Source organism: Crinia signifera, chromosome 12 (assembly GCF_055691185.1).
Source record: "Crinia signifera chromosome 12, ASM5569118v1, whole genome shotgun sequence".
NCBI lineage: Eukaryota > Metazoa > Chordata > Amphibia > Anura > Myobatrachidae > Crinia > Crinia signifera.
This window is the reverse complement of record NC_139228.1, coordinates 31,504,284-31,526,453: the sequence shown is the minus strand read 5'-3', so window position 1 is coordinate 31,526,453 and position 22,170 is coordinate 31,504,284. Positions and strand designations below refer to the sequence as shown.

General features: G+C 44.7%; 1 protein-coding gene across 6 annotated transcripts in view; it reads right to left on the bottom strand.

Annotated features, from left to right (window-relative positions):
• Nucleotides 1-22,170, bottom strand: part of PCNX1 (pecanex 1) — a 97,834-nt gene that overhangs the window by 56,144 nt on the left and 19,520 nt on the right. For 3 of the 6 annotated variants that reach the window (XM_083166001.1, XM_083166002.1, XM_083166003.1), the window contains exons 2-7: nucleotides 16,172-16,380; nucleotides 15,756-15,861; nucleotides 14,728-14,767; nucleotides 11,168-11,257; nucleotides 6,216-7,883; nucleotides 741-870 (exon numbers count right to left, since the gene is read on the bottom strand). In XM_083166001.1, the coding sequence (XP_083022127.1) occupies nucleotides 741-870; nucleotides 6,216-7,883; nucleotides 11,168-11,257; nucleotides 14,728-14,767; nucleotides 15,756-15,861; nucleotides 16,172-16,380 (2,243 nt within the window). The remainder of the gene's footprint in view (nucleotides 1-740; nucleotides 871-6,215; nucleotides 7,884-11,167; nucleotides 11,258-14,727; nucleotides 14,768-15,755; nucleotides 15,862-16,171; nucleotides 16,381-22,170) is intronic. The other 3 variants (XM_083166005.1, XM_083166006.1, XM_083166004.1) reach the window with 2 other exon arrangements.

The following is a 22,170-nucleotide window of genomic DNA, read 5'->3' as shown; positions in this document are numbered from 1 at the left end:
TATATATATATATATATAAAAAAATATATATATATATATATTATATATTAATTACCGCCTCGTATAGTGTAAAACAGACTACACGGCACTAATTTGGTTTTCCGGTATACAGAATTGTAAAAAATATAATTTGTTTGTTTTTTCTTTAAACAAATATGTTAAATAACTTGGGCTGTAGATGTGTTATTTTGCCACAATATTACATTAGCCTTTTAAATTATTTTTCCCTTTTTTAGGAACAATCATTATCATTCAACATTTACCCATTTCACACACAAATACATACACACTCACCATAGAAGGCACCAGTACTATACTGCAGTGAGAATACGTGTGGCTCTAGTTAAACTTTGCTACGTCGTAAATACTTTAACAGCGGCAAAACAGCAAAGCGTGCATTAGCAAATACAAGTAACTTACACCAGTTCAGCAAACATGTACACTGTATTTCCTTGTTGATAACTATGTGTCTTCCAATAAAACTTTATTAGAATTAAAGGGTATTACATTTGCAAAGCTTAAAAGGGGATTTAAACTTCTTTTACCAGTACTGAACAGCTTTGTTACAACAGACTCATGCAACTCACATGCTCAGTTTCATGCAGACAGTCAACGGTGAAAGATAGAAAGGTTCAAAGTATTAGGACAATAGGAACAAGGTAGGAGTTAGAGCGGAAAGCTCAGGGACAGTGGTGTGTGAGGCTGCAGCATGCAGTACGGTGGAGCTTTTAATACCGTACCTGAGGGGTGATCCGATGAGTGATGCGGGAGGAGTGGGATTGCTCCCTGCATTGTGCCGGCGCCGTACGGCCTGGCGCCTAAATGTGCTGCGTTCGCGCCGAAATGTTACAGTCTCCTCGACGGTATGGGCTGCAGCAGCAAGACAGAGACTTCAGGTCAAAAAAAAAAAAAAAAAAAACACAACTCTGCAACATCTGCTCTAAACTGGACATGATCTCGCTTTCAGTTTTGATTCCCTCAGAGCATCAGCCTTTTGTAGCAGTTGACAAAATGGGAGAAACTATACACGTAACAAGGTAGCAACGTGTATCTAGACCTAGGGTTCTCCAAGTCGATCTTCAGGACCCCGCATAGTTCTCCTCACAGAATCCAGTGAAATAATTAGCTGCACCTGTGGATCAGTCAGTAATGCGTGCACCTGTCGGGTGATCTGGAAAATGTGAACAGTGTGGGGTGTCCTGAGGAGAGAGTTTGAGAACGACTGATCTAGACCAGAGGTTCCCAACCCTGGTCCTCAAGTACCCCCAACAGTGCATGTTTTCCAGGTCTCCACAAAGAATCACAAGTGCTAAAATTAGCTCCACCTGTGGATCTTTTCAAAATGTGCCTGAATAATGAGTGCACCTGCCGGGTGACCTGGAAAACGTGCACTGTTTGGGGTACTTGAGGACCAGGGTTGGGAACCACTGATCTAGTCCCAGGGTTCTCTTATTCTGGGACCCAACTAGAAAAGAAGTGGGATATTTCCCCAGTTTGTTTTATCTTATACTTAAAACATACTGGAGCTTAATTTAGTTCTCTAAAATTGTAATACATGTTATAGAAGCAAATTTCAGATTCGCAACAAGCAAAACACCAAGGATTTATCTGGGATTCTGACAGTCAAAATCACTGCAGTTTTCACCGGCTTCAGACATGATCGACAGTCGGTACTCAATGTTCCGACTGTCGGAAAATCTGTGGATTGCCAAAAACTGCGCTGATTTCTCAAAAAACAGCTACGGATTTGACAATCCACGGCCGTCTATGCTAATACAGACTCGTCACTAGAGGAAGGAGAGTGCCAACCGGGATTGACTACTCAACTGATGATATTTCCACTGTCAGAAATATGGAGAGAGATTGAATACCCCCGTTAGGCGCATGATTGCTGCTGTAAACCAATTCTCACACACAAAAAGAGCCAATAAAAAGAAAAAAAGAAATTGAAAATGAAAATTTTTTATCAACAAATATTGAAATCTTTGGACAAGGGAGAGGGGTGTCTTGTAGGACTTCAGGCCCTGGGAATCACTGTTCTACTGTCCTTTTTTTGGGGAGGGGGGGGGGGGGGCTAGTTGAATAAAACTGACTTTAGTATTCAATTGCGGGCGTTTTCAACCATTTTCTCTTTTTTCGGCCGATGCACTCATTTGGATCGCTGTTTTTCGATCGATTGAATAGGAAAATCTAAATTCAAACTGATATTGCTGCAGTGACGTTTTATTTTGATTAATAGAAAAAAACGTGACTTATCTGTATACCCCCTATGTGGGATGTTCTAACCTCTCACAAAAATACACGAGATCTCCTTCAGAGAAAAATTCCTCAATTACTCTCCAGGTTACGGTTATATCTGGCTTGGCCTATGTGAGGTGACTGATCAAATGACAGCTCTAGGCACATCTGCCACCTTCTGGAGCCATGGATAAACATTTAGGAGCTTATTCAGTGCTGCAACCACTTAAGCTTCTTTTGCTGTAGCCACATCTGTGACTATATGCTAATGCTAGGAAAAGTCTTTCCACTAGTGTACAAGTCTGCATATGAATAAGCAAGGACAGAGATGCCCATTGAGAGAGTAGATGCTGAAATTCCACTTGGAGGCTCTTCAGTCACTACCATCGGTTGAGCCATTGAAACTATACCCAGAATAGGGCCTCCAACCTGAGTGATTAATCCTGTGACACATCCGTAACACTTCCATTACTCTGTACATCTCTGCACCTGAAGAGCCATCTCCCAGGAACAACCCATATATTTCTGGGACTGTGCGTACACACCATGGAACGCATGTGTAGTGTGACCCTAGCTGCTAAGATGCAAGCGAAGCGCATTGTCTATTTACATGGAAATCTGAACTGCTGTAGATTTGCAAGCTTACAATAAATAGGCTAAAAGCACACGTGAAAATCACATCTATTGCTAAACATTAAAAAAGATACAGTTTTAAAATGATCAGCCACTAACTATAGTCCCCACAATCAGTGGAACAGGGAAAGTCTGCGCAGTGGAGGAAAGCAGGTGCCATATGGTCACACACAGAGAGAGAAGTCAACGTAGGACCACATCTGATGGTTTCTGCTTGGCAGATCAAATGTCTGCCAATCTATTTCATCTGACAGTATATGCCCAAGCATTGGGTATGGGATCATTGGGTTGACCACTGAAGGTCGACCGGCCTTATGTCGACACTCAGGTCGACCGGCCTTATGTCGACACTCAGGTCAACGTGGTCATTAGGTCGACATGAAGGTCGAAAGAGAAAATGTCGGCATGTGTTTTTCACAGCTTTTTGCCCCCCATTTCGACACAGTTAACATGGACACCGTATCGTTACACCGCGGCCCCTCACATGGCTCGCTGCGCTGGCAGTATGCATGCTGGCAAACACATACACACGTAAGTAGTATTTTATCTTAATGTAAGAACGGTCATGATCAGTAAATCATGAAAGCAAAAATATTAAAACCACCCGTGGGGACAAAATCTGCCCAGGGAGCGAGTGAAAAGAGAACACATATAGGGCCAGATGCACTGAGCTTCAAAAGTGATAAAATGGAGAGCGATAAACCACCAGCCAATCAGCTCCTACCTGTCATGTCACAGGCTGTGTTTGAAAAATGATTGGCTGGCTGTTTATCTCTCTCCATTTTATCACTTTTGAAGCTTAGCGCATCTGGCCCTTAGTTTGGGAAAACCAACAGCTCTGGGTCAAATTAATATGGGAACATTTGGCGAATGCCTACAAATACAATATAAAAGGACAGTCCTATTAATAAAGCAGCCCCGTACAAAGTACTGGGAAATTAGAAAGCAAGAATATGTTTGTACACCCTCTATAGCTTTCGGACAATAGGGTCGTTTCAATTCAACATGCTGTGAAGATGCCAGGGCGGAGCTCCTGGGCCTATTCAAATCCGCGCATTGTGGTGCAAGCAGATATCCAACAAAACTAGGTCTGTGATGTCTTGTGCCCTACAGCAGCGCAAACAGCACTGTACCGCCATCCCCAGACATAAGCGCTCTCTGATTTGAATAGCGTTGAGAGCTCCCAACCGGTGCTATTCACAGCATGCAGAGTTGACGTGACCCTAATAAAAAATGAATTTGCTGTTCCAAATGTATGCTAATTAACAATAGCATAGACATGGACAACAGAGAAATAGGTCAGAAGTCACAATGGATGTTACTTGTTTGAAATAATTACAAGAAAGAATATAATAAAAAAAAAATAACAGTTTGCCTCCTATTGGTCAAAAAAATTAATTACACGAATCCTGAAGGGAAATCCATAGGACAAAAGTGCACTGTTAACATTAAGCATTATACAATGGCAAGTGGCCTCCTGAATATTTAAAATTACATTGACTGGTTTGGAAGACAGGAAATCAGGTATGCAAAGAGCAAATTAAACAGTAATACATATGTCAAAATGCAGCATACAAGACACTTAAGACATATCATACACCCTGAGAAATTTCATCAATCACATCGAACCCTTCTCGAAGAACACAATCTAAAAAGACAGCATTCAGTGACAAACAAGTCTGAGTTAAGACACTCAGTAAGACAGACCAAGCAAGCGACCAGAGACAGGAAGTCACATTTCAAGATTATGTTGGTGCCATATAAACAAATAAAACATTTCAAAGCAAACATCAAGAATATTTTTTTTTGGTCTACCTTCAAATGTGTTGCAGATTTTTCTCGAAGATGGAGATGGCATGAGCCACATATTCCCAGAGCAAGTTATATACTGGGCTCTAAACAAGGTTTATGTGCGCAGCTTGCAGAGCCCATTAAAATGTCACTAAAACGTACCATCTGCTTTTTCCCCCCAATCGTACTCTGGTATCTCAAATGGATACAGACAAAATGGAATGGGATAATTGGATAGACATACATTATGTCTCCAAGCATTAGGTTGACATGACTGAAGGCAGACGTGTTTTGTTTTCTCTTTTTTGACCCATGCGCTCACCATGCTTCTCCCACCACACCCTATAGTGCAGTGATGGCTAACCTTGACACTCCAGCTGTTGTTGAACTACACATCCCAGCATGCCCTGCTACAGTTGTACAATTTGGCCATGCTAAAACTGATGCAGGGCATGCTGGGATGTTTAGTTCAACAACAGCTGGCATGTCAAGGTTAGCCATTACTGGGGCAGTATGGATTGTGTAAGGGTTAGCATTACTGCCTCACAGCACTGAGGTCATGGGTTCGATTCCCATCATGGCTCTGTGCAGAGTTTGTATAGCCTCCCCGTACTTGCGTGGGTTTCCTCCGGGTACTCCGGTTTCCTCCCACAATGCAAAAATATACTGGTAGGCTGATTGGCTCCCAACCAAAATTAACCCTAGAATGTCTGTGTATGTGTATATGTGGTAGGGAATATAGATTGTATGCTAGACTGGGGCAGGGACTTATGTGAATGTTTAAATATACTCTGTAAAGCGCTGCGGAATCTGTGTGTGCTATATAAGAAACTTAATAAATACATAAATCACTGTTCTAGTGGATGGTGGGGCATGGCACATGTTGGCTCAAAAAAATAATAAAAAAAGGTGAAAAACCCTATGTCAACCTTCCTACCTGTCGACCTAACATTTGTGTCGAACTTCCCACCTGTCGACCTTCAGTCATGTCAACCTTATGCTTAGTGACCATATCCCAACAAAACGCCATTCCTGACTCATGTTTTGCCTTATATCCAGTTGACTTCTTAAAAACTTTACAAAATTAACCAAAATACTTTTAGCTAAACACTAGGTACAGTATAAAGCTTAAGTTCAGCACATAAATGTCACTTGCAATATGCCTGCTGCAAGTGCTAACGGTGTTAAATATACTGCCCAGGTAGCCAATAAACACCAGCTATTAATGGAGCATGCAGGCAAAATAATCCAAATCCAGGCATAATTATGCATGCACAAAGCAGGTTTTACACTCGAAAAATCTGCAACACACGATGGATATCACATAAATCGCAATGGAATAAAAAAAAAACTTACAATAATTAAAAAATATATATATATATTAAATAGGCTCAAACATTTTGCTACCAAGAAGGATCACAGCCTGGGTCAAAGAAATTGTAACTGCTGGGAGGGTGGGTAAGCTCTGAGCAGTACTGACAAACGAATGCACTGAAAAAGGCTTTGCTCATGCGTATAGATAAGATATAGATACACAACAATACATTACATACCTCCAACAGCAGATTCTCTTTCTTCTACATCTTGAAATGTAACCTGGCTGGGTAAACTATTTCGTGAACGAGTTACAGATTCTAACTGTGAAGCCCGCCCTAGTAATGACAGCTGATCTAGAATTTCACCCTCTTTGGCCTCTAGATCTGACTTTGAAGTGGTTAATGGTTTGATACTCTCCGGGGCTGCCAGTCTGTTAGGATCACCCAAGCTAACTACAGTGCCACTGTCCAGGCTTAACACCCTGCCGCGGCTTTTTGTGCCACTTGCACTGGAAGTTCTGCGGTTGGAACGTTTTTTACTAGTTCCTTCACAACTTAAGTGAGTTCGATGTGATTCTGCTCCCCTCTCTTTGATGTGATATTTTGTTCTCAGAGCAGTGTATCTGGCCTCCGGAGACTGGCATGAATGAGAAGTCGTGCTGGAAGAGCTATCGCTGCTGAAACGATGGGCCGACTGCACGCTTGAGGTCCTGCTCAAGTCGCTTTGGTCGCTAGAATCCTCGTCATGACAAAACCCGGTGCTGTGAGGTGTGGTATCGGCTATGCCTTGAAAAGAGACGTATTCTTTGTGTCTACTGGCGTCGAAGCTGCTGGCTCTTTTTTTACCCGTCCGCCTCTTGCACGATTTATGAGAAGAGGACGTCCTGTGTATTAAACTAGATGATTTGGGTCGTACGTCGCTATCCCGATGCTTAATACCCGTTTCTTTAAAGGATCTTAAATCTACTAGAATCACTGGTTTCTCACCCGGGTCATCATGAGTTACCGAGAGTTTTCCCGGTAGCCAGTCAGCTTGCGCGGTTAGTTCATTTGCATGGGGGTTCTTGTTGGCTTCTTCAGATGCCGACGAGCTAAGTCCCCTTGGACTTTGCACATCGTCGGAGGTGTTCGCATCCTTGGTTTTTTGAGCGGTATTTCTTTCTACAGCGGTCCGAATACTACTAGTCCTTTTATCAGTAGCTGAACTATGCTCCTCCTCTGGGTCACTACAAAGGCCTCTCTTCACCCCGCTTGCATCCTCGTGTTCAGATAAGATACTCTCCACATGGGTGGAACTTGTCTGTTCACTTTTGTAACTGCTAATGGTGCTATTTGTGTCCCGGTCTGTCCCGCTGCAGTAGCTTTCGGTGGAACCACTGCTCCTCGTGCTAAGGCTCCTTAAACTGTCCATGCTTTTGTCGGACTTCATGTGTTTCACGCTATCGTTCCTCGAAAGCTGCTGGGCTCCTTTGCTTTTGAGACAGTCTAATTGAAAAATCCCTGAAGCACAAGCATGGTCTATGAGAGAATCTTTGGACCCAGAATGCGGTTTGGAAGCTTCAAGTTCACTAACAGGATCCAGCCCGCGCCTTTGTTGATAGAGTGTAAAGTCTGTGAGGGAAGTGTCTGGGAAAGCAACCGCAGAGCTGGAAGTCCTTGGGACACCTCTCGGTCTATGGTCTTTCCTGTATGAGTGCGAATGCAATGGAACAAGTGAAGCCATTTCTGTGTCACAGGCATTGGACAGTGATAGATCCACGTGGTGGTGGTGGCTATGTGTTGCTATTGAACCTTTGTCACTGAAGTCCCTGGTTAGGTCCTTGCCTCCAGAAGATATTGAAGGCTGGATGGAGACAAAGGAGTCGTTGGAGACCAGACGGAATAGCTTCTGATCCACAGTCAAGTCTGTAGAAGAAATAACCAACAGTTAAATAAAAAACTACTAGAATTTGACCCGACATTGAGAATAGTTGAAGAATCGCTTATGATGGGCATACACTACGCAATTATCCGGCTGATCTGCCCGTTATTGGTAGACTGCCCAGAAAACTGTACAATAGTTTTGCGCAACTGGTCAGAAAAAAAAAAAAAAATATCAGACCAAACATGCCGATTGTCCAGCAAGTACCTCTGATGTGATATATAGAAGTTACAAGTCAGCCGCAAATGATGGACTCATTTCTCCTACTCTCACAGGATATGAACAGGATATTCGATGTGTATGAGGTGGTCAGTCTGTGGGTCCAACAGGCATTATATCGGATTGTGCTAAGCTATATCAATGGTCTTCTAGCACAGTGCTAGCGAGTACATACCAGAGTAGCACCACAACATTCTAATCTCCCATGAACATGGTATTTCTATTTCCTATGTCATAGGAGCACTGCAAGCATGTAATTGTGAACATATGAAAACTATGTTCTGGTTTGAAGCGCTTTGGAAGTTTTGCCCTAATATACAGAGCTGTGGAGACTGTGTTGCTATATATATATATATATATATATATATATATATATATATATATATATATGATAGATATAGATAATTACTCTACAGATGGAGGTAGAAAGTGAGAATACTGTATTATGGGGTGGGAATTCAGTTGTTTTATGCACGGCTGTCAGCCGTGGGTGCCTGTCTGAGCTACTCTCATGTGTCTGCAGACTATGGGCATTATTCAATGCGGCGAGCGGGTTAAACGACTGGGATCGCAGAAAACAAGCTATCCTCGCTGTTTAACCCCCTCGCCGGCCGCTCACTCTATTCTACATTCTGGGGAAATCCTTACTGTCACAGGACAGCGAGGATTGCCCCAAACAGCGAGGCTCGCAGGATTGCCCTCTTTTTAAGCTAGCCACATACACACAGTAAAACCTTGGGTTGGTCAGTTTAATGAACCTTTCGTGCATGAGACCATTCTAGACCAGGGGTTCTCAAACTATTTTGCTCTGGGGCCCCATCAGACAATAACAAATATTACAGGACCCCACTCCAGCAAGTTACTGCAGAAGGTCACATCACATGTGTAGTCAGCAGACAGCACGTACATGGCAGCATTGTGGAGGCACAACATTATGTGAGGAGTCTAAAATAACAGACAATTCAACAGATCTTTCAGACTCCTTGAATCATTGACTGAGACTAGAAAATTCATCAGCCTGATGGTCAGCAACATGGAGTCGCGACCCCATGCTGAGAAGGTCGGGGCCCACAGTTTGAGAACCGCTGTTCTAGACAATTAAAATTTTAACTGATGAAACGCTATACAGCAGAATTAGCAAATACTTATATATAGCAAGTACAACTGATATTAATCATATTATACTGTATTGGATCCAAGACATGTTTAGAACAGATCATACAGGGCATACAGATATAAGTTAAATATTCTTAAATCATAACAAGGCCTCATTCGGAAATCTGTTATGACTAAAACACAGTGGTTAAACCTAAGGAAGTAACCTCCAAATAAAAATACATGCAAATAAAGGGTCTAGTATATTTTGACAGCATTTAGAATATCACCATACAGAATGTGGACACTGGGACTCCCCATTCACCGGCCTAACTCATTGGAACCACAGCTAAACCCTAATTGATCAACTAAAAATGGTGTCTCGGCAACCGGTTACACAGTGACAAGCCTACAGCATATCCAAAATAAATACTTCAGAATATTTTCTCACTGTAAACATAGCGAGGTGTATTTACCAAGAAGGGTATTAAAGATTCAATATTGCTATGGGAAACCATTCAATCGTATTCAAGCGTATTCTGACAAAACAGATTTGCTTTGTCGGAAACAGCCGTTTCTCGACAATCCGTGGCTATTTTCATCACTGATACGCCCACTTTGACACTCGACAGGCGGAACATTAAATTCCGCCTGTCGAGCGGAGCAAAAAACGGCCCCAGATTCCGACTGTTGGGACATTCAGACAGTCGAAATCCCGGATACTGGATGAGATATAACAAAACCCAGACTATTTTATGCCATGCGTGTAGCAGTGAGATATATTCGTTATTTTGTTTTATAGATCTCTCTGAAATATCCAAATTCCCATCGAGTTTAGTTCTTACCTAGTTGATCACAAACCAGCAATATTACAGATTTGCACCATGCTAAGCCAAACAAAAGTCTAGACATTTAGAGGCTTATGTCGCCCCCTAGTGCTCATGGATTTCCTTAAATAGAGACAAAACAATAGAACCACAAAACGGATTAGCATGTGATGGGTTTTGTTTTCCAACTATTTGTACTTAACTTCTCCTGAGACTCGTGGTTTGACTATTGCAAAATAGAAACTTGTTTAGGTCTTATTACAATGGGACATTCCGCACACAGCTGTAAGTGCTCAGATGAACAACAACACATGGGCACATTTCACGGTAGAACGAAACAACATTGTGGTGACTTTCAATGTGGTTTGCACTGCAGATATGATCAACACAGTCACAGAATGCATTATAGAACAGCAGGGAGGTTACATGAAAGCCCATGAGCTCATCTTTGCAAGGAAAGGTTTCACAACACTATTATATGTAAGCAGGGTAGGAGAAGGTGGGGGGGGGGGGGGGGGTGCAAAGGAGCACAAGCAAACAAGCATTTGCAGCATCTATCAATGAAATGTGTAGCGTAAAGAAGCAAAACCTAGCGATATTCTAGGAAAGAAAATACTCATGCAACTATATCAGGGATGGGGAACCTGCGGCCTTTCAGCTGTTGTTGAACTACACATCCCATACTGCCCTGATACAGCTTCGTTAATTGGCCATGCTGAAACTGTTGCAAGGCATGCTGGGATGCGTAGTTCAACAACAGCTGGAGGGCCGAAAGTTCCCCATCCCTTGACTATGATGTAGAATACATTTGCATTCAATAATGTTAAATGCAAGAATAGCTGGTTTCCCAGGATGATATGTTTGCAGCATTCGGCTGTCTGAAGGCCACGTAGGGGAGAAGGCGGCGCTGGCGTTGTGGAGCTATATCCCCCAGGATGCTCTGCATAACAGTAACTGTGGGTCGGCCATACTTAAGGGCCAATGGTAGCCTGGGTGAGACTGCTACTCTTGTAAGCTTGTACAAAATGAGCAATTTAGCATGCACCAAGCTACGGAAGCCCAACAAGAGGTGGAATAAAAACAGCAACAGTCAGGGCTTCTATAATACAAGGACTGTTTTGTTTTACCTTGGTCTTCACTTCCTTCTTTGCACAAACTATAGCTCTGGCCAAGGCTCAGACTGATATCATCTGAGGTCTTTGCTGCATCTGTATCCCCTGCAGAGACAAGAAGCATCATACTAATGTGATCCATGCCATTGGTCACTAGATCACTCACATGGGCAAACACACCAGGGACTTGCTGTGCGGGTTTCAGAGCCACTGACACAGATTTGTAGAAATGAACTTAAGAGCAAGATCAAGGTTTTTCAAGTGGACCTGATACCAAACACGCTATGGAAGTTTTTTCTTTGGGCTGCAAAAATATTCCCTTTCTGGTAACTCACGTTACCCTAGTGTTATCTCCTAGGCAAGAGACACCGTTAGACGGAAGCTCACACATCACATCAGTCGCATGTACTGCAGACAGATGGCCTGATTCACTCGCAGAAGCAAATTCTCTCTCTAATGGACAAAATCATGTGCACCGCAGGTGGGGCAGATGTAACATGTGCAGAGAGAGATACATTTGGGTGAGTCATTTTGTTTCTGTGCAGGGTAAATACGGTCTGCTTTATTTTTACACTGCAATATAGATATCAGTTTGAAGTACAAACCCCACCCAAGTCTAACTCTCTCTGCACATGTTACATCTGCCCCACCTGCAGTGCACATGGTCTTGTCCATTAGAGAGAGAATTTGCTTTTGCAAGTGAACTAAAATCAGGCCCAGAGTTCAAACTGTCAAAAGAGACAACTACTCCATCCTGCATCAGTTTAAACCCAGAGCCCAGGACTTGTGCAACATATATGGAAAAAAAAAAAACACAGGCAGAAACCGCTGTGGATTGACCACGGCTTTAATGCCCAATTGCTAGCATTTACTAATGGGCTGTTTTGAAGTCTACACATATGGGGATAATGGGGCAGATGTATTAAGCCTTAACAAGATATAAATGCCAGGGTGATAAAGGGAGATAAACATCCAGCCAATCACCTGCTAACTGCCATGTTACAGGCTGTGTTTGAAAAAAGTCAGTAAGGAGCTGATTGGCTGGACGATTATCTCTCTTTACCACCCTTGAATTTATCTCTTGTTAAGGCTTAATACATCTGCTCCATTGAATCTAATTTCCGACATTCTTTAATACTGACCAATCAGACAGTCTGCATTTAATCTTCTGACTGAGCATTGTCCCGATTGTTGTAACAGATGTGGATGGTCGTAAAGTGCTGCGGTTTTGAAAAACTAGCTTCCGATTTCGACAATGCGGATCCGAAAATGGCCTTGTTGAATGTTAGGCATGTTCCCACATTTTAGAGTGTCAGAAATATTGGCACACGTTGAATACTCCCCATAATCCTCTGTAGATCCAGGTCAGTTAAGAAGTGGCAGCAGTTTCTATCCAAACCACTGTGTATAGAACCTATTTAATTCACATTATTGGTACTCTGTTATTGAAAGCCCCATTTAATTAGCATCATAGAAACACACAGATGGTAACTTTCACTCAGGGGTTTGTGAGGAGTTTGAGCTGAGAAGGAGAAAGTTGCATGAAAGTACAAGGAAATATATATAACGAGATTGCAGACTCAGGCAAGTATTTCTTGCTCTGCGTATATATGAGTGTCCCCATTCTTAGCTGTAGCTTGGATGGTCTAAATCAGTGGTTCTCAACCTGGGCGGTAGTGCCCCCTGGTGGGCGTTCTTGATTTTCAGGGGGGCAGTGAAACAAAAGGGGGCGGTGAGAGGGCATTGGACGTTTTACGGGACTTTAGGAGGGCAGCGGATCCATCGGACCTTAGGCAGGGTTTCTGCCTCCTTACATGGCTGCTGAGAAGAAGCTGGCTGTGTGGCTGCTGGTTGCCTGTAGGGGGAGCAGCAGCAGCATCATCACACAGCTCCTCTCAGGCAGATCAGAAGTCACAGTTAACATGGAGCTTTGAAACAGTTACAGGGCTGGGAGAGGCAGTGGTTGTCACCAGCATTCCCAGTGACTCTGCAGCAGCCAGGCGGGTGTTACATATTTTCAGGGGGTGAAGGAAGGCAAGTACTGTCAGTGGAGTTACATGATGTCCCTATTACAGCAGCAGTTTGTGTGAATTATTTGAACAACATGTGTAAGGGGAAGAGAGGTCTGTGTGTGCGCATGTGTGTATAGTTAGGGGGCACTGGACAACTGGCCATTAACCAAAGGGGGTGGTAGGCTGGAAAAGGTGAGAACCACTGGTCTAAATGAAAGATGCATTGTCTATTCTACAGGGCATCCTATTCTCTGCCTTTTTGACCCTTCTTAGATTTACAGAATAGAAAATAGCTCATAGTCTCTTAACCATCATATGAAACTAACCTCACTGTAAACAGGACATGAATACTACTACCTTGTGTTCCACGTGGGCCTGCTTGTAAGTTTAAGAAACCATATACAGAACTGTCATCTGTGCCACTACACATAACATCAAGGGGGGATTTATTAAAGCTTGGAGAGATCAAGAACGAACCAATCAGCTCCAATGTTGCTTGTGCACTTGTGAGATATTGCATGCAATTATTAGATTTTGACCACATCTGGCCGATAAATTTAATGATTGTATGTATTTTTAAAAAGGGACCATTTGATGCGATGCACAGGCACGCCATCAAATGTCGTGTCAATAGATCTCATGTTCTGCAGATATCTATCGAATTGCAGGAGCGACCGCATGTGGTTTTTAAACACATGCGATCTCTCAAATGCAATCCGCGGGTAGAGGGCGAAGGGACGCTTTCAGTGTCATTGGGTGGGGGGCGGAGAGACCGCTGGTGGCATGGGAGGGGGCAGGCAGAGGAGTAGCGTAGTGCTAGCAGGGGTCAGCGGCATCAACAGATTTGTTTAAAACACTGGACAACCCTCTGATTGGCTGAGCTAAACCAATCAGAAGGGCTGCACAGTTTTTTCAACAAATCTGATGCCAACGCTGACTCCCGCTAGCACTACGCCACCCTCTACCTGCCCTTTTCCAGTGTCCGATTTGCCATCTCCAGGTGGCATAAGACATCAGCTGCTGAAAGGGGGCACTTTTTGCACCACAAGATGCCATCGGATTCAATGGACATCACACTTCGATGTTGCATCGAATCCGATGGCATAAGTGTATAGGTAGCATTACTGGTACAGTATTTGATAAATGACAGAAGCTGATTGGTTGTCACTTTCCCTCCCCACTTACTGAGGCTAAAAATAAAAAATCTTTACCTTATTTTTCAGAAAATGTTACAAATCCTGTTCCCTTAGGAGAGTGAGGCATATATTACTGCTGCTTATAAGAACACAAACGTATCGGAACCTGCTACTGTAAGGTCATCCCAGTTTATAGAACTGCCCCACAACACGTCCACATGCCGTTACACTAGCTGAATAAATAGACCATACCTTGCTAGATAAGATCACCCAGATCCTGCCAGCAGCCGTCTAAAGGAGTATTTTTGAACTATGGGAATAGAAAACCAACATTTCTAATCCCAAGACATTTGTTGGCAAGTCACATAGTCAGTGTGTCACCTACAATTAACCATGAATATTGGTTTCAAAACCTGTTAAATCCTACCTTTACTTGTTGATGCAGCGCCGTATCTAGACAGCCCAACCTGTGCAGAAGGGGAACAGAGGTTACATACTGAATATTACACCAAATTACTACACAGACTGTATAAGAGAATGCAGCTTGTTACACTATCAAATATGGGGAACTGTAATCTTGCTAAATTGGACATAGGCATATAAATTAGGTGTCGTCCTCCCCACCAAAAAAAATCTGCACACAAACCAAATACAGATTAAGCAAAATTCAAATAACTAGGTAACTGCTGCTAATAATTAAGACTTGATGTAAATCTCATAGAATATTAAGTTATCTGTTCAGTTCCATTAACACATTTAGCTAGTAGCAAGTTTAGCAATAAAGCTACTGTCAAGTCCCCCATACACTGGGTCCGAATAAGGACAAGTTGGACCAATTTGCCCTTGAAAGACCCCCGGCAGCTCCCCGGGAGGCTGCTTACGATTTGGCACTTGATGTGCTAAATTATACACGCAATAAATCACATGCGATTTGCATGTATATCCCTGGGGAGAGGCAGCAGGGTCCCTGCTGCAAATGGGAACTGAGTGAGTAGCGATATTCGCCGGGCATTGGCGCGGGAAGCACTGCTGAATTTAAAAAAAACACTGGACGGACACTGATTGGCTGAATCAGTTTTTTTCAAATTCAGCAGTGCTTCCTGCACCACCGCCAAGCAAATAGCGCTATTCACTCAGTTCCCATCCGCCAGACCTGCTGACCAGCACCCACAGGGAGGCAGGAACCCACCGCCGCCCCACACCGCTGCCCGCCCCCCAACCAGCTGGCCAGACCCTGCCCCCCGCTGCATGCATAGGAGGTCCCAGGATGGGTGGTTAGGCGGCCAGCAGGTCAGATGCGCATGGGACCGCACATCTGACCTGAGGGGACATCAAACTGAGCCAATTTCACGGCCCGATTTGTCACAAACGGCCCAAATCGGCTCGGTGTATGGGCACCTTTAGACTCCAATACATGAGCATTAGAACAACTTAATTTGTACGGTACATTTATACCTGATTACTCGGGTCCAACCCAGAGTAGGAGTTCCGCGAGCTGCAACCAACAGGAGGCGTGGCTTCTCTTACAAACTCAGACATCTCAATTCCTCCGCCTGGGTCACTGACAAGACACAAAGCAAAATGCTTAACAAACCAAGGAAAGGATTAAACAGCTATGTTGTATGCAATCAAATATATAAAGGTGCATACACACAACGCAATTTGGTTGCTGAGCGATTTTGACAATATCGAAGATCATTTCAAATTAAACACTGGAACATGAGACAAATTAAGAAACCTTCAGACTCATTAAAAATTCTATAACCATAGTAGCCTAATCGTACATGTAGGTATCGCTACCAGTTCCGCCTACACAAAAATACAGATGCCCCGATCAGGTCATCTGGTGACTGCATCCAGTTTCCTCTTACCCGGGTCCATTGCTGTCCTCTCTTCTGGCTGAGCTGTCACTGCGTTCGGCCTTTGCCACCCTCTCAGTCAGCTCACTGGCGCTCCTCTCTACAATTTCTCCTTCATCCAAAGCCCTGTGCAATCGGTAGTTGACCAGTTTTAGAACTATGAAAACTGCCGCTACCACTGGGCAGTACACGGCTACAATCACCAGAGAGGAGGGAAGTGCCTGAGAAATAATAATAAAAAAATAAAATTAACAAGGTTTATAAACGCATTTATTAAATTACACTGCAGAAGACCCACAAAATAAAACTGTAAGAGGAAAAATCCAGTATATATAATGCATATGAGAGGAACTCATTGTTTTCACAACAGTAAAACAAAACCATTAAATTAAAACCACAATAAACATAAAATGAGAAAAATCAAATCAGTCAAGTTCTGTTGGTACCATGAAAGAGTGTGCTTATGTGTGTGTACAAATAACACACACACACACACAAATAAACAAATAACATATAATAACAATAATAACTACCAGGGTTCAAAAATAAAGTTAAATAATTCGGCGCCCTCCAAAAAGAACAGGAAAAATCCACCTAATCCATATGTATAGCAGGCGGTGATGTGTTTGCTCATGAAGATGTAATAAAACATCAAAACATCTGCATTTGTAGCCCAGCATACACAAAATGGAATACAGCAATCTAGAAAACTCAACATCAGATACATCTTAAACATAAAAGCAGGGTAACATAATGGTCTATGGCAGCGGTGGCCAACCCGCGGCTCGCCGCGCTGTAAATTGCAGCTCCAGCCTCCCGTCTGCAAAGCGGGGTTTTGAATTTGGCGCCAATTCGGCTGCCAAATTCAAAACGCCGCATCGGCGGCCATTAGGAAACGACCGCGGCAAGCCAATCAGCGCTCGCCGCGCCGTTTCCGCCCTGCCCCCGGCGTCTGACATCAGACGCCAGCGGGAGGGCGAAAAGTCTTCTCCACGCCGGCGGAGCGCTCCTGAAGACGCGAGAAGCCGCCGGAGGATGGCGCAGAAGACGGCGGCGGGGAGAAGAGTTCCGGCGCCGCAGAAGACGCCGGGATCAAGACAGAAGATCTCCGGCGCCTTCTGCAAGAAAAAAGAAGATGGCTCCCGGAGAGGCCAGCGGGGGTGGGAAGCAAAAGAGCTGACGAAGCTCCCCCCAGCGGCCTCTCCCAACACCAGGTAGGGGCCTTTGGCCTCCTACCCTCCATCCACCCTAGACCACCGGGTGTCGGGCACTAGGCCCGTGGGCAAATTCAGGCCCTTCTGGCCTGTGTGCGCATTAGTCGGGCCCTCTTGCCCGTGGCTCATTTGTTTGTTGGGCCCTCCTGGCCCTCTAGGTGGGCCCTTTAGTTAGGAAGCTGGGCCCTCCAGCATAGGTGTTGCACTGTGGGCAACACCTGTGCTGGAGGGCCCAGCTTCCTAACTGTGGGGTCATATGACGTTTGGCACTGTGGGGGGCATATGTTGGGCACTTTGAGGGGCATGTGATGTTTGGCACTGTGGGGGGCATGTGATGTTTGGCACTGTGGGGGGCATGTGATGTTTGGCACTGTGGGGGGCATGTGATGTTTGGCACTGTGGGGGGCATGTGATGTTTGGCACTGTGGGGGGCATATCTGGCACTGGGGGCATAAAGTTTTGTCATGTGGCCACTCTCCTTGTGTCATATGACCACGCCCCTGACCACTCCCCCGATCACGCCCCTTTTTGATGTTGGCTCTTTGGCTTGACGACTGATATTTTTCGGCTCTTTACCTCTGACCGGTTGGCCACCCCTGGTCTATGGTTTCATAGACTTAAAATGTAACACAACTTTGCACTAGTAGTGTGCGCAATGTTCACAGACTAATAAGGCAATCTGCTCTTATTAACTTGATCTAGAGTATTTATATCTCGGGTAGGTGCACAATTTTGCACATATACGCCCCAAGCCAAAACCACAATCAGTGGCAAATGATCATTAGGCGTGTGTGTGTGTGTGTGTGTGTGGGGGGGGGGGGGGGGGGGGGGGGGGAGTTAGCACTCCTGTTTATCTGTTTCTCCCATCATATGATTCCATTATGGTCATGTGGAATGCAGAGGCGTAGGGAGGGTGGTTCCAGTGGAGCTTATGCTGCGGCTGCTGTGAGCTGTAGATACAGCCGCTGGCAGGCAGGGGGAGCACCTCTCAGGCTGATATTGAAAGTGAAACACAGCCTGAGAGGGGAGAGAGAGAGAGACCGAGGAGCAGTGCCGTCATCGTGGCCAGCCTTCTAAAGTGAGTGGGGGCTGAGGGGACAGCACAGCAGGTCTAGTTGTTTACTGTGACTATTCCAGGCATGATATTCAGGGAAGGGGGGGCGCCGGGGCTTACATGACTTACATGTACATGTGACATGTCTGCCTATGAAGGGGGGCTGTGCTGGAGGGGGGTGACTCAGATCCCCCTCCAGCTCAGCCCCCTCCCCCCCATAGACAGACATGTCACATAGTCACACACACACACACACACACACACTTTTATATGCAGAATATCAGACATATTCAGGTTCTGAATATGTCTAACTAGTCTGCCTATGCAGAGGGGAGGGGGGGGGTGCTGCTGAGGGGAGGGAAAATATTGACACAGCATTATATATTTATTATTTATATTCCAAAGGCAATGTATGTATAATAATCATCCTATAGGCAGGGGGGTAGCGAGGGTGGAGCCGGGCGCCAGAGGATAACAGGGTGCCGGAGCCGTGCCCACACCGCCAGCTCCCACGCCCGCAGCTCCCCTGCCCGCTCCTGGCTGCACGCTGTGTCCGGGAGACTTGCTGCTTTTTTCAATGCACGGTCTCCCGCTGGACCGCTAGCCAATATGCGCTTGCAGTCCAGCAGCCAATAAACTGGTGGCTGCTGGACCGCGATCGCCTATTGGCTAGCTGAGCAATAACTAATGCCAAACACCGTCCACGTTACAGAAATTGTGATACTCTACGTCAGGGGTGGGGGCCCTTTTTTGTGCCAAGGGCCGTTTGTATGGGGAAAAAATCCTTAGGGGGCCATATGTAAAAATGTCTCTTACAAATTGTCCTGCTGCAGCCGTCCCACGCTCCGGCGGCTGCCGCTGAATAGGACTGACAGTCTCCGGGTGCTGTTGATTAAGAGGAATCTCGCGAGAACTACCGACCTATCGCTAGAATTCCCCTGTACTTGACTCCCGGCAAAGCCGCTGTGCGGGTGGGAGGGCCACTCAGACCGGCTACGGGGCCGCATACGGCCCCTGGGCCTGAGGTTCCCCACCCCTGCTCTATGTTCTGGGGAGACAAAACGCAGCCACGCTACTGGGGCTGGCTGTAATTGTGTACGGACTACTGTGCAGGTCCAAGTCACCAGCAGCAGCGAGCTCCCGGTGGCAGGGATCATCACCTCTGTTTACGCCTGCTGTCTCTCTCCATGGCAACCCATGCCGGCCTGACCTGTACACAGAGCGCATATGACAGCAGGATCGGTGCCGATGACGGTGAGTAGCAAGGACCCCTGTGCTTCCTTATGTATATAACATACACTGTACATAGAGTTGTATCGGCACCATTTGCTCTGCTAGCATTATTTCTCCTGTGTTAATAAACTTTATACCTATATCGCACATTGCTGCCCTGCTATTTCATTTATATATTAAGATTTGAGTTCCTTTCCCATGCAGGACATGCTATATAAGTAAACAGTTACAAATAAAAGTTAGCTGGGTACCCACAAATATTAATTACCACCCAGGAAGGATAGTGCATGTATAGTATGCAATGGGCATCATGTGTGTCCTTATGTGTAAATGGCATTACGGTGTGTGGTATAATGTTGGGCCACCTCTTTTCACTGCACATGAGCCTCTCCTACTTCAAATTGGGGGGGGGGGGGGGGGGTGTTGAGGGGGGCGCAAAACATGCCCTTGCTCCGGGTGCCGTGGCACCTAGCTACACCACTGGTGGAATGGGAGATCATCTTTGACTATCTAGATACCGAGTGAAATGTAATAGGATGAGAGAATCAGAAAGTGAGAGATTTGGTAAGAAATCTCCAGTTTTTTTAAAGCGGCAATCATTTACACTGCAAAATCACACTGGTTTTGCAATGTAAATGATTACACTGATTAAATAATCACATAATCATGGGTCCAGGACCTAACTTCCAAGCAGGGCTCCCCCAGTGCAGACTAGCTGGCTTCAAGCAGATTTAACCAGGTCTGTAGGTGTCTGTGATAGCAACTGTAAACTCTACAAGATCATGACCAGATTGCAATGAATGAAGAACAAACCGTAGGGAAGAACAGGTAACAAGTAACAGCATCGCTCTGCATGACACAACTACTGGGTGGGAAACAAATAATGAAGTAGTCACCCTCAAAGAATTGTCTGGGGTCAATGTGAACAATAAATATACGGTGCGCTCCCTCAAATTCAGGGTCCCACACTTGAAAGAAGAATGTCTACTTATTTACAGGATGCTGCCCATACATACTTATTGTGATCACATTTAATATGAGTTTGTACTACAGAAAACATGGATCCATTTTCTTGGTCTTGAAATAACAAAAAACAAAATAAAAAAAAAAACCTCTGCAAAGCCCCACTGCAGACATATTACAATGGATGCCGGTCAGAGATTTTATGCTGGGGGCACTCCTGTGAGAAATGTCATCAGTGAAGGGGAGGTACAGTACATGGTACTAGTGACCGCAGCAACAAGAATAAGGATAGAATTGTGAAATAGAGCAGAAATAACAGACGTGACTTTGCTGTATATAATAGACAGTGACAATATGCTCTGGGTACAATTGATTAGGCAGAAATGCTGCTTGCTTTCCCAAGCCGCTAGAGGTTAGCAAACAGACATGTACAGCAGTATTTGGACAGTCTTCATCGGTAGAACTTTTTATAGACTAGCGTAAAAAAAAAGTGACGAAGTAGAGAGTGATAAACAACCAGCTCCTGTCATTTGTAAACCCAGCCTGTGACATGACCGGTAGGAGCTGATTGGCTGGCTGCTTATCACTCACCACTTTATCACTTTTTGAAGCTTGATGCATTTGGGCCTTAGGAGGCCTACACACACACAGCGATAATAAGCCATAAGAATTCATTCCTAGATTGCTTAGAACAGGCATGTCCAAACTCTGGCCCTCCAGCTGTTGTGAAACTACACGTCCCAGCATGCCTGGCCATCATTTTAGCATTCCCGAATAGCAAAACGGTGGCAAGGCATGATGGGACTTGTAGTTCCACAACCGCTGGAGGGCCATAGTTTGGACTTGCGTGGCTTAGAAAGTATAAATCACCACAGCAATATTGATGTGCAGCCTCACGCGTCACTGTCACCGGCAGATGAAGAATGAGCATGCACCATAAACCTAGTCCGATCGCTTAGCAAGAGACATCATATCGCCCGTGTTGTGTGGCGGGCGATAGTGATCTGCATTAACTTGCTTAGAACTGAAATCTCCCATGCTAAGACGCTAAACTGAACCGCGTTTGAGCGATCTACATGCCAGGAAGCTGAAAGGGGAATGGACCATGCTGAATCACTCATGCAAATCGCTGCATTAGTCTGCAGCCAGCTCCCTAATATCTGGCACAAAATAGTCCTTCCACATTAACAGATGTAGGTGATGACAGATCAAGATTTTCCACATCGCTTTCCTTTGACAGTAGAATACAGTAAATTACAGACTGCACCTGAGCAGAGAAGGTGTCACAGGAAACAATGACAAAACCACAACTGCTGAGTTACTGCATTCATACAGTATAGAACATGCAGTGAAAGCAGCCCAGCCTGTACGTCCAGAAGCCACAACTCTCCAGTACTAGGAAACAACTTACAATGAAGCTCACCCTTCAACAAAGTATGTTCTGCAAAACCACACGTTCTAAGAACCACTAACAGGGAGTGTATTACGTTAGACTGTTCTTTTTTTGCCTGGAAAGGATATGAGTCAGTCTGAAACATTCTCAGACT